The sequence below is a fragment of the Colletes latitarsis genome, chromosome 2 (assembly GCF_051014445.1).
Source record: "Colletes latitarsis isolate SP2378_abdomen chromosome 2, iyColLati1, whole genome shotgun sequence".
Classification (NCBI taxonomy): Eukaryota; Metazoa; Arthropoda; class Insecta; order Hymenoptera; family Colletidae; genus Colletes; species Colletes latitarsis.
The window spans coordinates 16,930,791-16,946,456 of record NC_135135.1 but is presented as its reverse complement, the minus strand read 5'-3'; the positions used below and the strand labels follow the sequence as shown (position 1 = coordinate 16,946,456).

Genomic DNA, 15,666 nt, shown 5'->3' with positions numbered 1-15,666 from the left:
TGATAGAAGATAAAAATGTTTTATTTATTTAAATTATCTGTTATTTTTCTCCAGATTTCCATTATGGTGGGAGTAATTTTAAATAGCTTAAATATTTCTTTTCCGTTCGTGGATCATATTTCATAATTTTGGACGTGTTATTTGGATCTTCGCGAGCCTTTGGTACATATCTTTTGAGACAATTACGCAGCTTTATTTACACAAATCGACTATTTTCATAACACAGGAACCGAAATTCGGGGATCGCTCGAATTTTGAGCAACAAAAAAGGAACATACATTATCGTTCGTCTCACGGATATTATATCATAACGTTTATCGTAATTATTACTCTTTTTACATTTATTACACATTTCAATGCAACTCGGAAACGCCGCAGTTTCGATAATTTACAAGAAACAAGACACGTCGCACCGCGGTCGACGAACGTAAAGTAAAAACGCTTCCTTTCACCAGTGGATATAAATTCATTCTTTTTTGTTTTCGTATCATACTTTGTACATAGAACACGTGGTATTGATTCGGCCGATTCGAGTTTCTCAGATTACTGTAAACCTTCTTAGAATTATTTTTTACAGGGCTTCCCGTAAGCGATAAGGATATCGTCGTTCAATGACAGTAAGACGAGGACAGTAAAAAATAAAATTCGTTTTCGTTTCTCGAATGTCGCGCCTCGTGAACGAACTAGCCAACAGTAAGTTCTATCCGAGGTATTACGAGCATTTTAAATATCTAAGGAGATGCTTAAGGTACTTGTAAAGTCTTTATTCGTCTGCTCTCTGTTTCTCTCTCTTTCTCTCTCTCTCTCTCTCTCCCTCCCTCTCTCGCTCTTTCTCTGTCTCATTTTCCACCGTTCTCATCCTTTTTTTTCCTATTCATCGACGATTTCGCTGTTGATGCTTTTACTCCACCGCCTCTGGGACGAAGCGATCCGACTGGATCGTTAATGAGTTACTTTCAAAGTGTCTCCCCTGGTTCCTCGGCTATGTCTTTCAGCTCGATCTCCTCGTCGAAGATCTTTACGTCTTTCACGAAATACCAGACACCCACATCAAACAACGTGCCGATCGTTACGAAGCCTGAAAAAAGAATATTGTACAATTAATCGGACTAACTCGCAGAGGAAGGAATTGGGATTCGCGACGCACGAAATAATTAAGGGATCTCCCGTTTAAGCACCTTTAAAATTATCGAAGTTATCGAAAGATATATAGTATCTGAACCAAATAAAAATATTAAAAAAAAAATATATGTTAGTGACAAAGGTGGAAACAGTGGTTTTACCAATTTGTAAAAAAACAGGACGAAGGGACGCTTCGAGGGTGTCTCTCGTTAGAAACATCAACAATGTTCAACTTATTCTTCCAGATCGTATAGAATCCTCTAATTATTTCACGCCATGGAGAAAAAAGATTGAACTTACTGGCCGCGGTGAAGTTCAGCAGGTATCTCAATGTTTCACCGTTGTAGAGCCAACAGTTCCCTGTACCTGAACATGTTTTCCCCCAAACGAGGCAGGTTTTATCTAAAAAAGAAAATACATACATTTGGTCTCACGAGTTACAGTAATTGAAGCTTTAATTTCTTTGGTTTTCGAGGGATATAGCCTTACCTAAAATAAATCCAAACAGTATAGGGGATGGTATGAACGCGAATAAGCTCATAATAGTTAATCCAAAGCCCATTGCCACTGTCTTGTCCTTCTCGTCGACGCATCTGACGGATACCAAAAAGTTCGACGCCCTCCCAGTGGCGCCGCTGAACTTGAGGAGGCAAACCACCGCCAGAAATACGTAAAATTTGTGCATACAGTCCACAGGACATGCCCCCGGAACTGCTGTGCCAAAAGATGGCGACGCGTCCGGCACGGTGGTCTCGAACGGAAATGGCGTCGTGTGCATCGACGTGTTCGCGTACAAATGCGACAACGAACGTCCAAACTTTGGTTTCACGCAGCTGCATTCCGTGTACACTTTGCTACTGTTCTTGTGAATCTGCAAACGTACGATTGATTGTTGTTATTTTAAACGGTAGTCAACAAGAAATCGATTATTTCCTCTAACGTTTCAGTTTGAGAATCAACTGGTTTAGTTCCAAATAACGTGGCGAACAAAGTATTAAAAAGGTTCGGAATCTGATAAAAAATTATGAGAGCAAATTGCAGCACCGTACCTTTAAGTTACGACACCCAGCGTGACACGCTGAAATGAAGGTTTGACCATGTTCAGAGCAGACAGGATTGTAAGTAACATAATCGCAGTGGCACGGCTCGTTGCAGGGCAGCAACGTCTTCAAAGAGCCATCAGATTGAACAGCGATCTGACTGTCGTTAGCAGAGCAACCGAGGAAAGCGTAAGAAATCATTCCCATCACCGATATGGCTCCCACCATCACGTTCCAGGCGGCCAAATACCTAGCCTTGGGTTTGTATTTGGAGATGACCAGACCGGAAAGAAGAATTCCAAAGGCACTGAACACCAAACCGACCGTTCCGGTGATCAACGAGGACACGGAGGCGGACTGTTTGTATTGCGTCTCGATGTACTTGGGCATGAAGATCCAATAAGGCATGTAACCCATGAAATAGAAGACGGTGGCCAGGTTGTTGCACATCAGAGTAGTGTTCGTCAGCAGACGTTTGAACGTCCTCATCATGTCCGTGAAGGAGGCAGGCAACTCTGACTCTTGGTCCCCTTTTATATTCGCCGCGGACTTGTTTCGTTCCGAGGCCAAAGCTTTGCGAGCCGCTGCTCTCGGCAGCGTCTTCGGGAACAGAGCGATTATGCTCGCGAAGACGAAGAGGAGGAACGCCAGGATGATCCATCCGAGCCACCAGGCGCCCAACCATCTGGTTCACGTTCAAACAGACTCGTAAGTTTCCTTTTATCGACATTCTTAACGCTAGAACTACCGACAATTATGGCGTGTTTATTTGTACCAAAGAAGCAAATGTTAAGTGACCGCCAAACCGATTCGTTCTGTTAGCGATCGTACCTTGGATCCTGCGTGGTGATAGTGGGCGTTAGAGTGGGACTGATGTAGAACTTGAGGGCGAACGAAGCCAGACCGTAGCCAATGGCCGGTCCCAGCATTCGCAAGAAATACGAGAAGCTGATCAACGCTGGTGTCTTCGACTTCTGTATATTGTCGTCCATGTATGACACTCCCAGAGTGTAGTAAAGGGATCCGCCAACCCCGGATACGAGCTGCGCTACGAACAACAACGCTTGAGGCGCGAAGTTTCCATCCGAGTCGTCGCACTCGTTTTCACGGTTCTCCTTCCCGAGACAGAGGAACTTCCGGTGCTTGTCAGGAATCTGGCTCGTGTTCACGCTTCGAGGCTTGGCTCCGTACTCCTTCGTGAGCAAAAGAGCATCCTCGCCAGGACCGTACAAGAAATGTGGTAACATCGTCAAGCAGCAAAAGAGAACCACCTTGGGAACAAACCAAACAAATCAAATCATCGTTTCGTTAACTGGTTCGATCGATAAGAACGAGTCCCAATCGCGGCTGATTGAGATGTTAAAAAACGTTAACGGGAGCCTGAACGGATGAAACCATGACCGACTTAAGGTAAGTGTTCCAGTAATTGACAAGAGCTTTGTTACGAAAGTTTATCTATTAACGTGTTTCTTTAATGAATTAACATCTTCTTATCGACGAAATATACGTTTTCGTGATCGAAAGAGGAAACGAAGGAGGATATCCTGTAACTATATTCTATTATTAAATTAACATAACATAAGAGGCTCGCAAAATACTATTAAATTCAACCTTGTATTTCAAGATCATTAATGAACGGATTGGATGTTCGCTTTTAATAAGCCTTATTAATGCACCCGTCTAGACGCTTTAGGAGAAATCCAATTTTCCACCGACTAGCTTGTAAAAGTATGGTTCTCGTGATCCAAATAATTGGGTTTTCTTCTGGCAATAATTTCAAATTTGGGCTCAGATCAGTTAATTTACAAAACGGTAAATAAACGAATTATTTGACGTTACTAAAAGACATTTAAAATATTAACGTTTATCGTCGTTTAAGTTTCGTCGATCGATTAAAATTTTTTATAGAATTTTTAAGTTAGCAAAATCTGCAACATTCGTTCTCGTAAAAAATTAATGTGACAAGAATGTTTGATATCAGATTTGCACGGTATATTTTTTCAACTGTTTACTTCAGTCCTCAGGCTTCAGCGCATTGATAGTGAGTGTACACTTACTGATATTTAGATTGCGATCGTCAAACAAGATCAGGCTTGGAAAATGCCATACGATTTTTCACCTTCTTGCGTTCGAGTTTGCAACGATTGTCAAACACTATTGTCTACGCGACATATTTACTGTGACGTTATCTGAACGATTGCTCTGATAATAATTCACCGAGCATCCAACTGTTTCGCGAGAAGATAAATCGAGAGTAATTAATTTGACGAATAATTTGCAACAAACGGCGATAAAAGTCTCCTCGAATGCTTCTCGAAACTCTTTCCCCCGAAGAATATTATTTCTACGAATCTAAATACGTCGTAGACTGTTTACAGTGGCTGTTGGTTAATAAACAATACTCATACGATGCCACATATATCAAAATCAACTGGAAATTTTATTCCAAATATAAATATATAAATTACCGTTCTTGTTCGTGAATAACGGGACGTTTCGTAACGAAATTATTCCAGAAACGTTTAATAACGAGCCAAGCGACTTTCCAAGTCGCTAAAAAATTTTCTACCGATGCTGGAAGAACGAAATTAAAAACAAAGCCAGATTGCAACGCTAATTGTTTCGAACCGTAATTACTGAAAATACTTGACGCGAGTTGTTTCACGCACACCAACAGTGTCTTTTCACTGTTCAATGAATGAAGCGCTTAGCTAAGCACACGGTGGCGAGAGTACGATGGTAAGAGGCGTGAATGAGCGTAGAGCTACGATTTCAACGCTTCCTAATTTAATTAAGAACCGACCAACCGGTGGGTTATGACGTCTCCTAGTTCGTTCTTCGGGGCGTGTGCCGACAGCTGATACTTTTCTCTGCGTTCTTCAGAAAAATATATAAATAATCGGGCGTACGATGAAAAATTAATTCGTCGAAAACTTACTGTGTAAATGCCGAACGCGATCCAACGAGGCCTGTGACCTCTTCCTGCGTAATAAGACAGGACCACTGATACGAACAGTTGAGAGATATCGTTGCCCACGGTGATAAGGCCTAAACAAAAACTGCATGTTTAACGTACTCGATACAGAAGAACAATTAAATCGGTCAGTCGTGTTGATTCGCGATAGGAAATCTAAATGTCCAGCGATTATTTAATCGCGTCGTCGATCGGTGGTTTTTACATTGCTTTTTTCTGTTACAACTCACTAGTTACGCGTTGCATCGATGCAAGAAACGAGGATATACAGAATGAAAATTGCAAATTTATTTTCTTGACACGAGAAAAGTATCGTTTTGATTAAGAGAAAATATTCACGAAAAATTTACTATTGCGAAGAGAAAGACAACGTGGTTTTCCTTCGAGTCAATTTTCTAAATTTTTAATTATTTAAAAATATTTTTTAAACATTAGGAAATGTACGAATGAAATTACATTAATATATAAAGTGTCTATAGAATCTTTTTTTTGGAAACTTACGTATCGCGAAGAATAAATTTTATTTAGCCCTTGAGGACCCCTTAGAACGATGGTAATATACTTGTATATATTTTAAAGTAAATAATTCTGTGATGTTTACACGGTTGTTTAAAAACAATGCGAATAATGGAGTAACTTTTTTCGTCTAATGCTTCGTTCCGGAGACAATTTAAAACGCGTGCGATTGAATACGATTTGCCTGGCGTGTCTGTTCATTAATCACTGTTTCTACTTAAACTTTACTGCACGCGTACACTCTGAGCTTTTAAAGTCGATTTTCTCGAAAACAAGGTCTCGAACGAAAAAATGTTATTCTTTTATTGCCACTTAGTTTCCTTAAAAAAAAAATATAAATTTCAAATCCGAAAGGGATTGATTTAATCCACTACTATACGAATCGTATTTTATCTTTGCAAGAAGAAACTATTTTTTAGCTATGCATCGATGATTTAATTAATGCTTCGACTAAATCACAAGTTTCCAAACTTACAGGACTTAGATGTCCCTCTACGAAAAACGTAATGCACAGAACCTATGAAATTCCCTCAGCGAACCATTACACGATACAAGGTTAAATATTTTACTGTACTGTCGCGAAGTTTGTAGAACAATAGCACGAATAATTAGCAGTATGCATACAAAATAGATAGTTTCCAACTGAGGTTGCAACTATTTGCAGTTTGATACTTGAATATTTACGAATAAGTTTTGAATATTCGAGTATTCCACTATTTACCAAAAAGCTTTAAATATTTAAACGTTGCAATATAAATATCAAAAATAATAAAATATTGATTTGTTAGATATCGATCGACAATACGCGTCTCTAATCTTTTTTTATTCGATTACTTTATCAACAAGCTTTAAATATTTAAATGTTTGAATACAATTATAACAGATAATAGAACGAGTGATTGGTGAATGTATATGGACAATACGTGTTTCCTATCCTTTTTTATTCGACGTAATCGTCGAAGGTGAACGACCGTGAACCGATTTAGTCTCTGACCTGTGGTTTTCGAGGGTATCTTGAACCTCTTTTCGATGGTGGTGATGGTGCCGTTGAAATACGCATAACTGGCCGAGAATATACACCCTAGTACACCGTAGAGGAACACGTAGGCCTTTTTGTTCGCGAATCTTTGCAAGGTCGGCCCATGGAGGCACCAGATGCCGCAGGAGGTGTCGTCGGTGATGGGCAGCTCTCTGAAAACGTCCTCGAGGCCCCTCGAGCTGGGCGTCGAGGGCGTCGTCGGGGTCGTCGGGGGCGTCGACGGCACCCTCAGCAGCTTCAGGCTCTCGGGCCCGTTCTTCTCGTGGTTGCTCGTGTTATTCTTCATCGTCGATACGCGTTCTTCTCAGTCGAGCAACGTCGATCTCCGCGGCTACGAGAGATCACTCTGACCTCAAACGCTGGTCGCACGTTTTTTATGTATCCCCGCCGTTCTCGCGGCCCTTGGCATCGCTTTTATTAATTCGAAACCGCTCCCCACGGTTGCCCGTTTCTTCCTCTGTCGACTTCCGTTTCTACCGTTACGCGGTCACGTGTTCTCCATCTTTCGATACCGCGTGGCTAAACACGATGGACGCGTCGATCGGATTTACTCGCCCTGCTCGCGACGTATCAGTCCTCTCCCACCTGCGAATTCACAGAGGAAATCAAAACTCCGATAAATATAACCAAGATTCTGGTCAAACTCGCGGGATCGTTAACGGGACGCATTTTTAACAAAACTTCGACGCTGACAAATGACTGGCGGGAATCAGTATTGGGGAGGGACAAATTAACGACGAGGAATTCTTTGAAAGGTCTTTTAAATTTTGAATATTTATTTTTCAAAATTGTCGAGCAATTGTCAAATTTAATAGCTTGTCAATTTATATTCCTTAAACTTGGAGCATCAATGTACAAAGTATTTTCAATTCGATATAACTTTCTTAAAACATTCTTATAGAATCTTACCGAAAAAATAACGGGTTATTGCTTCGCAAAATGTTGCGTAATAAATTTGCTGACTTGAAAATATTCCATTCGAGGTATATTAATCTTGTCCTTTTTATCCTCAATTTGAATGTTCCTGGAGTGCACGAGAAAGTGGCACTCGGAATAATTAAAAAAATAATGCTTACATTTTTGTTATAAATCATCAATTTTTAGATTAATGATACATGTAATATATTAAAAAGGAACGTGTATGCATCGTATAGTATCGTCCGTGTCTTTTTAACGTATGAAAAAATACATGTTCTTATTTTGCTTAAAAGACATTTTGATTAAATTCATTAGAAAATTGTATACCAATTTCAGAAAGGAAATTTGGCAATGGGTCAGAGAAGCCTAGAGTCTTTACTTGTTTTTAATCTTCTTAAACTAAGGGAAAATACAATTCATGAATTCATACTATTGTAAAGGAATTAATAGCTCGATTAACAAAATTTATAAAATCATCTAAGCATATGCGAAAAAGTAAACCATTACTCTTAAAAGAAACCTGTAGTTTTCTCTTTGAAAATGTTTAATTATAAATTCTTGAGGAGCAAATAATTTGTCGTTGGAACGGTTCGAAAAGGGTCTCTTTAATAATTGAATTAGAAACATTTAAAAGAATTCTTCTAACATGCAGTTATTTTCCAGAATTGTCAGATTTGTTATTAACTGACACATTGACAAGTCTCGAAGTAAATACAATGAAATAAATCATTGTTCCCCATACATTTGGCTATAAAATGAGGCAATACTGGAAAATATCTATACACATATTCAGAAGTCTAGTTTATGCAACTTTATTTTATGACGTTAATTCAGAAGCTATTGCACGTCAATTCAAAGCTCGTTTCGTCTACTTTAGCACCACCAAGATCCTTCAACGATAAGAAATCTATCACTAACGCAAACAAGTGTACGAGAATGCAACGTAAATACGCAGATACCACAGTCTACCGTAAAATAAAGTTCCGAAAACCCCAGTAAATGCTTCTCATTAACGTATTTATAAAACCCACGACCATCAAAGATTTCCAATGTGTTAGCTTCGGGGGTGGAATCTCGCTCAGAGCAACCGCGTCGATCTTCCTCCGAAGACTTAATATACACGTGGAGCGCAACTTCCTCGAGCTGTTTCGAAGTCGCTCGACAGAGGGATAATCTCAATAAATTCACGCTGCCCTGACGCGAGAATAAACAATATCGTTGTCGCCGAAAGATCCAAAGAAAAAAAAAAAACGTAATTGCACGTACCCGTGGCGACCAACGTAACAACAAGGCTGCGTCGCAGCGGCGTGGATCGAAGGGTGGCCCGATCGATTCCCAAGATCTCACTGAAACTGGTTCCACCCGGACCGTGGCTCGTGATCCACGGGATCGAGACGCGGGCTCGTTTCGCGGGGGCGGGTTCTGCGTCGCAACGGCTTTTCCGCGGCGTACGCGAATCTCGTGTCCGAAAACCGACGGTATTCCGTCCCAACTGGTATCGTCTTCTGCGCGCGACAAAGACGGTTCCTCCTGCGGATCCCCACTATCGACCCTGAAGAGCCGATCGGACGACAGAGGATCGCGACGCGGAGAACTGTGATGCATCTATGGTACTTCGGTCCGCGTTGCTGTTATCAAGCGGGCACATTTTCTGCCTCTCTTGCAATCACTTCGTGTGCCCCCCTCCTCCTCCCCATTCCTCCCTCCTCCTTCTATGTGTCCCCTCTTACCCCTTCTCTATCACTATCCTCCTACGCGATCCCTCTCGCTCCACCGCGCTCTATGTCTATTCCGTTTCTCGACGACTCTGCCTCTCCCCCGCCACTTCGGATCCACCTTTGATAATATTTACCCACGGTGGAGTATCGATAATGCCTAACTGACCGGGAGTAGGGACCCCCCCCGTCCCATCTGGACGAAAAAATTACGCGACGCCATAAACGGAATTTCTCCTCACCGATCGCCATTGATGATCACCAGTTTTGTAAAGATCGCGGTGGATCGAATTGTTGTGAATTTTGTGGACACTCGAAGTTTAGGAGGCTTCACGGATGATACAGTGCTATCGATCTACTCTCGATGATTTAGGAATTCCTATGTTTCGAATCTACAGACTTTTATCTAACGTCAGGGTCTCTGAAATTTAACCCACCTCCGGATGACACTGATATTGAAACAATACGACCCAACAAATACTACCTTGTTGATTAAAATTCGGACTCAGACGACCGTAAAAGTAGATAAAATTTACCTAACACTGTCATCCACACATCCATGACAGGATTCTTCCCTACGAAACTAAAACAGTTAATTCTCAATTTAAAACGTCGAAAGGAAGAAATTTGGTTACGAAAACAAGTACCGAGACGAATTTTAAGTCGAATAGTTTCGTAAGTTCGATTCGAAGGGTATTTGGGAGAAGGGTCCGGCTGGGAAGACGGCAGATCCAAGCGAGATAGACGAGATCTCGGCTTTGGGTATGGTGTCTATGCTCGTTTCTAGTCAACCTCCGAGAGCAGAGGCTCACATTGTGAACCCATTATGATTTAATAGAGCCGACGTGATGTACACACACGCGCACACCAACACGCGCCCGATAAACTCTTCCGTCTATTCCCGCGCATTGCTAATGGCGCACACCAAACAGCTACACCGCTAATAGCTGGTGGTTAATTGCTGAAATTTAATTTTCCGATCGAAAAACGGATCGGCCTCCAGCCGCGTCGCCATAGTTGTTTTGACATTGAGACGTTTCGTGACGCGATTAAAATCAATTTTTCTAGCTTTCGACGATCGATTTCTATGAAATGTTTTTTATTCTGACGGAGATAAAGTTATCGCGCGTCACTCGATTCCTGAATTGCTCGAGTGTAATGTTATAGTTGTCGAGTATCGTTTAATCTCTACAGTATCGAAGTAATAAAAGAGTTATTATTTAAATAGAAAATATCACAGATAGATTTTATTTTCTTTTGTATACTCGAAGAGACGTATGGTAAGGAACATATTATGACAGAAATTATATACCTGTCTCTCCTGTTTCTCCATCTTGTGTTATTTTTTCACTTTCTTCCGACACGTTTCCATCGATGGGATTTTTGCACGCTTTTGTTGAAAATGTTACCGGTCGAAGATCAACGTAAATAAACGAAAGCGTACCTGCAAACGAGCCACTTCACTTTTTTGACAAATAATAGACAGTGTTTAGTCTGAGCAAACAGTTTCTGGCAACTACGAGGCAAGAAGAATGAAAGACATTGTGAAATCGATTAAAATCTTGTTATCGCGGTAGATAATTAAGCGATATTAAAACCTCCGAATCCAGAAAGCACGTGCCTTAATCAACGATAACGTGTGTATCTTTTTAACGGGTACACTATGATCGTAGAACCGTGGAAACACTACTGGTAAATAATAATAATAATACGTCTTCGCTGCACCGGAATTATATACAATATAAAACGAACTATCGAGGAAACAAGTAATTTGCAGAAGCGAAGATAACGATAAGATAATGATAAAAATCATATTAAACGTGGTTGTCGAAAAGAGTACTATTTTTATAATACAGTTACATCTCGATGAATCTGAGACAAAGTTAAACCAACGCCGCCGAATATAATTAACGAGATAGGTGGATGTTCCAGGAATTTAACGTTGTTATCTGTCTTCAAATATACGAGTTCAGCGGGGAATAAATACATCTGTAAAATATAGAAACAATCTACCGAATAATTCAGAGAAACAAAATTACTAAATATAACTTTCTTGAATTTTACATAAGTACTGATTGGAGTAACTTGGAATCTGGCAAGATCACCCCTCCTTCAATACATCCACTACTTCACAAAGAAACATACATAAGTATACAGGATGTTCGGTCACCCCTGGGAAAAATTCTAACGGGGGATTCTAGAGTTCAAAATAAGACGAAAATCAAGAATACCAATTCGTTCATGGAGGCTTCGTTAAAAAGTTATTAACAATTAAATTCAAAAATTTCAAATCGTTCTGGAAAAATTATTTTTAGTTGCAGGGGTCAATTGTAAGCATTTTTGGTCAATAGACATACCCCCGAAATCCTACTCAGTTTCGAGAAAAAAATTCCTTACCGAAAATCTACTTTCAGGCCAGAAATTGTTCCCCGAATTTTCATGCGAATCTTTAAAACGTCATAACTTCTGAACGGATTGGACGATTTTAATGTTTAAAAAAGCAAATTACGCGTATTTTGATGGAGAATATGTAGAAATTGTAAAAATATTCGAAAAGTTGGTCCTTGACCCCGCAAAATGAGAAAGACTCCATAAAATTGGTTAAATTTTCAAACAGCCATAACTCCTACAATTGTGAATATATTTCAATGAAACTTTTTTCTGAAGTAGAGCTCATGGGTACCTACAAAAAAGTATTAGACAACTTTTCTGTAAGGCGTCAAACAAAATTATTAAAAATGGAAAATGAATTTTTAAGAAAAATCGACAGGGGGTAGGTGCCTAAATCGACGAAAAAAAAAAATTTCAAATCGTTCCGAAAAAATTATTTTCGGTTGCGGGGATCAATTACAATCATTTTTGGTGAATAGACATACCCCCGAAATCCTACCCACTTTCGAGAAAAAAATTCATTACGGTCGGAACTTTAAACGTTAATAACTGTTTAACGAAGCCTTCATCAACAAATTAGTATTCTTGATTTTCGTCTTATTTTGGCCTCTAGAATCTCCCATTAAAATTTTTCCAAGGTATGGCCGAACACCCTGTATAATACAATAATAACATAGTTGGTGGTGATATCGCTATTGTGAAAAGAAACACAGATATCATTATAATAAATCGGGGATATGTAAAAAACTATACTTAGAACTATAACAAGAAATAGTGTGAAGCGAGTTACACCTATTTGAAGCAACGTTTACAGTACACCTGACTACAATTAAAATTAAAATCAAAACGTATGTTTGGAAACGAAGGTATATAATTTTTTATGATGTCGAAATATTTGTGTCAAAGTTTGAAAAAATAAAAAACAGATATCAAAATCTACAGAATGGAAAAAGAAGGAGATACCGCTATGAGTTAATGGTAGGGATAACGAGACGACAACTAACGAGGTTGAATCCGCGTCACTGAGCCCAGAACGAGAGACATCGATGATTTTTTCCATGCGTTTCTTTTCAATAAAATATTCCCACGTAAAAGTAAAAATTCTACGTTGCTTGGGCCACCGTAGTTTCGCTCGCGACCGTAACTTCGCCTATAACCTTCCGTTCCAAGGAACACGTATGTACGAGCGAATTACACCATTGGCTACGAATTTTTGGCATGACTCGTAGGAAACGTTCCAGTCACGAAATCCGTGTATTCGCAAACAGCCACAAAATGTTTTGTTCGTTGGCGAAAATTTACATCTAAGATAAGGCAGCAATAAATTAGCGGTGAATCTTGTCGCGTCGACGCGCGTAACGAACATTTTGATCCCTTTACTTTTTCTAATCCGACCATTAAACGTTCTAACGTTGTGACAGCAACGAAGAAATATTGGAAATAAAACTATATCGTGGATCGCGGATTCGAGGAATAACGCGCGAATAGAGATTTAAACGCGAGGAGGCGTTCGTTTACGACGGAAAATCTTTGATTAATTTGTTTAAAAACGCTAGCGTTTCGTTTAGACGTTCGCTTCCCCGCGTTCGACAAAGCGGTTTTCAAATTTACGATACGTAGACGAGCCTGACATTGACCATGCTCCAGACTCCGTCAGACGTCCTCATTGTCGTAAAGAGAAGAGAGTTGGAAATCCATCTTGATATACGAATCAGTTCACCGTACCTGATGTTTACACGATACGAAACACACATCAACTCGCGCGACATTTGTGAAACGACGCCGGAGCCGTTTTATCGAAACAAATAGAACGGTTGCCTGATACACGCGTGAAGTTTTTAATTACGTCTACTCATCGCGCGACGTGTTGACGAAAAGCAAACGTCGTAAAAATCGCGATTCGAAGTTTGTTAAATAATATCCCCGTCAGGCCTGTCGATTCCCGGGCGACTTTTCGCAAACTCGATCGACGGATTTCGCGTTAGAATTCTTTCCTTTGAGTACTAGTTTCTATTTTATTGGAAATAAATTTCGAAAGTATAATTCGCTATCGTCAGGAATCTTTGAATAATTAATTTTGCATACGTACCAACGTAGTCGTTAACGAAACTTATAAACTATGAAAAATTAAACTCGCGAGGGCAAAATAATGTAAAACCGCTTATGTAAGACGGGAGGTCTTCACAAATAGACGACGTTGAACGTTCAAATAGATAGAAAAAAAAAAAGTATTGTGTCCACAAGTATTAAGAATTTTGGTATAATACGTCGAAAGTATAGTTGGTATGTACAAAATATACATTGTGTTTGCATTAATGAAGATTTTAATCTTTCGGGCTCTATCTCCGTTTCTTTTAAACATACGCAAACAAAGTCGAGAAAGAAGACTGCTCGTTTCGAAGGGGCAAATATTCTCGGAAGAGAAAATTCTTTTTTAGGATTATAATATACGAGATTTCAAGGTCGTCGACATTTTTTTTTAAACGACACTATATATTTTCGTCGACCCTGGAAAGGAGAAATTTAATCCAGGCACGATGCGTCGACTTTCGTGTGACTTTGAACGGTAAAAATCAAAGAAAATAATTTGTTTTATAAATTGTAAAATTTTTACAGATGCTCGTCGGATAAGACGTGACTTATCTACGTAAATATATTTTCACGCAGTCAGATAGTGAAAGGTGCAACTATGAAGCGTGGAATTCAAAACTCGTCTGATTGCTATTTACTTTGATTACGAGCGACAGTGAATGTTTGTCGGCATACATATAATACATTGTACTCTTTCTCGATGGATCTCTTACCGCTATCACCGTGTTAATTTGATCGTGTTCGCAGGCTGACTCTGGAATACTCGATCGTACTTCAGGGGATGAATCTGCACGCTAAAATAAGTAAAATACGTCATACATACGGTATTATTTGAATTAGTAAAACAAATTGATCACAGTCTAAAATTATTTCGAGTTGCCTTAGAGCAACTTTGTTCGTTCGTTTACATCGCCCCTCGATGCTGATACACGCGTAGTTAATTGCATGCTTCGGATCTAGTTAGCAGTGATCCAACTATTACGTAATGCGTTTGATCAATATTGTGAATTCAGACACGTACGTTGTAAAACAATGGTTTGTGGTTGACAATTTTTTCTTCAATTATTGTCAACGAGTGCACCGAACTATTGTTTCTAAGTACTACATACACGCGTTCTGTATGATAATAGAGTATTATTCCTTTACTTACGCTACGATCGAAGTTGGACGACTATCTCTATAAAATAATTTAGTATTAAAAGAAAAAGAACTGTTTAACTAATTCTTTTTAAAAGCAACTGGACTGAGGCTAAGACAGTCCCACAAAACGCGCGAAGGTGCAGATATCTGAATCGAAATGTTTACACAATTGGGAATCCCCGTGTTTGACTGCAGCATTCTACTAACACGATGCAACGCGTAATAAGGTCGATTTGTATTATGCAGTTGGTAAAAAGAAGGAAGATATACATACGTTGTACACTGTTCTTCTTTTTACGTGTACAGTAATTTCTAGTTATTACGTTGTTTATACATTTCGATCTATACGGAAGAAAATTATTTTTAAATGAAATTTCAGTATAATTTCCTTTACGATGGAACAAGTTCTAAGATTACTATTAAAGAATTTTATTTGTTTACGTGTATACATTGGGGTGTCCAACGCGTACTAAAAATAGCCATTTTAGAACATTGTCCTTTTCGTTAGGCGGCGCTGAACGCTACAACCCACTCGCTTCGTTAAATTACGCAGCATTCGTAGTATAGAAGAATCAAGGCCGGACGAGTTGCATTAGAATCATTATTATTACTCACAGCTAATGCCAATCGCCGTTTTTCTCCAGGGCGAATGGCCTTTTATTCGTCGACGCTGAACGCGCAATTCCTCGGTCCCGTCAAAGTTTTTATAATCGATTACAA

General features: G+C 39.5%; 1 protein-coding gene across 4 annotated transcripts; it reads right to left on the bottom strand.

Annotated features, from left to right (window-relative positions):
• Positions 1-54: 54 nt before the first annotated feature.
• On the bottom strand, positions 55-14,563 carry Oatp58dc (Organic anion transporting polypeptide 58Dc). 4 transcript variants are annotated; one of them, XM_076782969.1, is made up of 8 exons: positions 14,520-14,563; positions 6,647-7,276; positions 5,101-5,210; positions 2,994-3,433; positions 2,172-2,847; positions 1,612-1,993; positions 1,423-1,524; positions 55-1,078 (listed from the first exon to the last, which is right to left on the bottom strand). In XM_076782969.1, the coding sequence occupies exons 2-8, from the start codon at positions 6,975-6,977 to the stop codon at positions 957-959; spliced, it is 2,163 nt and encodes a 720-aa protein (XP_076639084.1). In that variant the 5' UTR covers positions 6,978-7,276; positions 14,520-14,563; the 3' UTR covers positions 55-956. The 4 variants fall into 4 exon arrangements, with proteins under 4 accessions (XP_076639084.1, XP_076639081.1, XP_076639083.1 ...); XM_076782966.1 differs by lacking the exon at positions 14,520-14,563 and adding an exon at positions 12,823-12,954; XM_076782968.1 differs by lacking the exon at positions 14,520-14,563 and adding an exon at positions 10,637-10,773.
• Between the last annotated feature and the right edge of the window lie 1,103 nt (positions 14,564-15,666).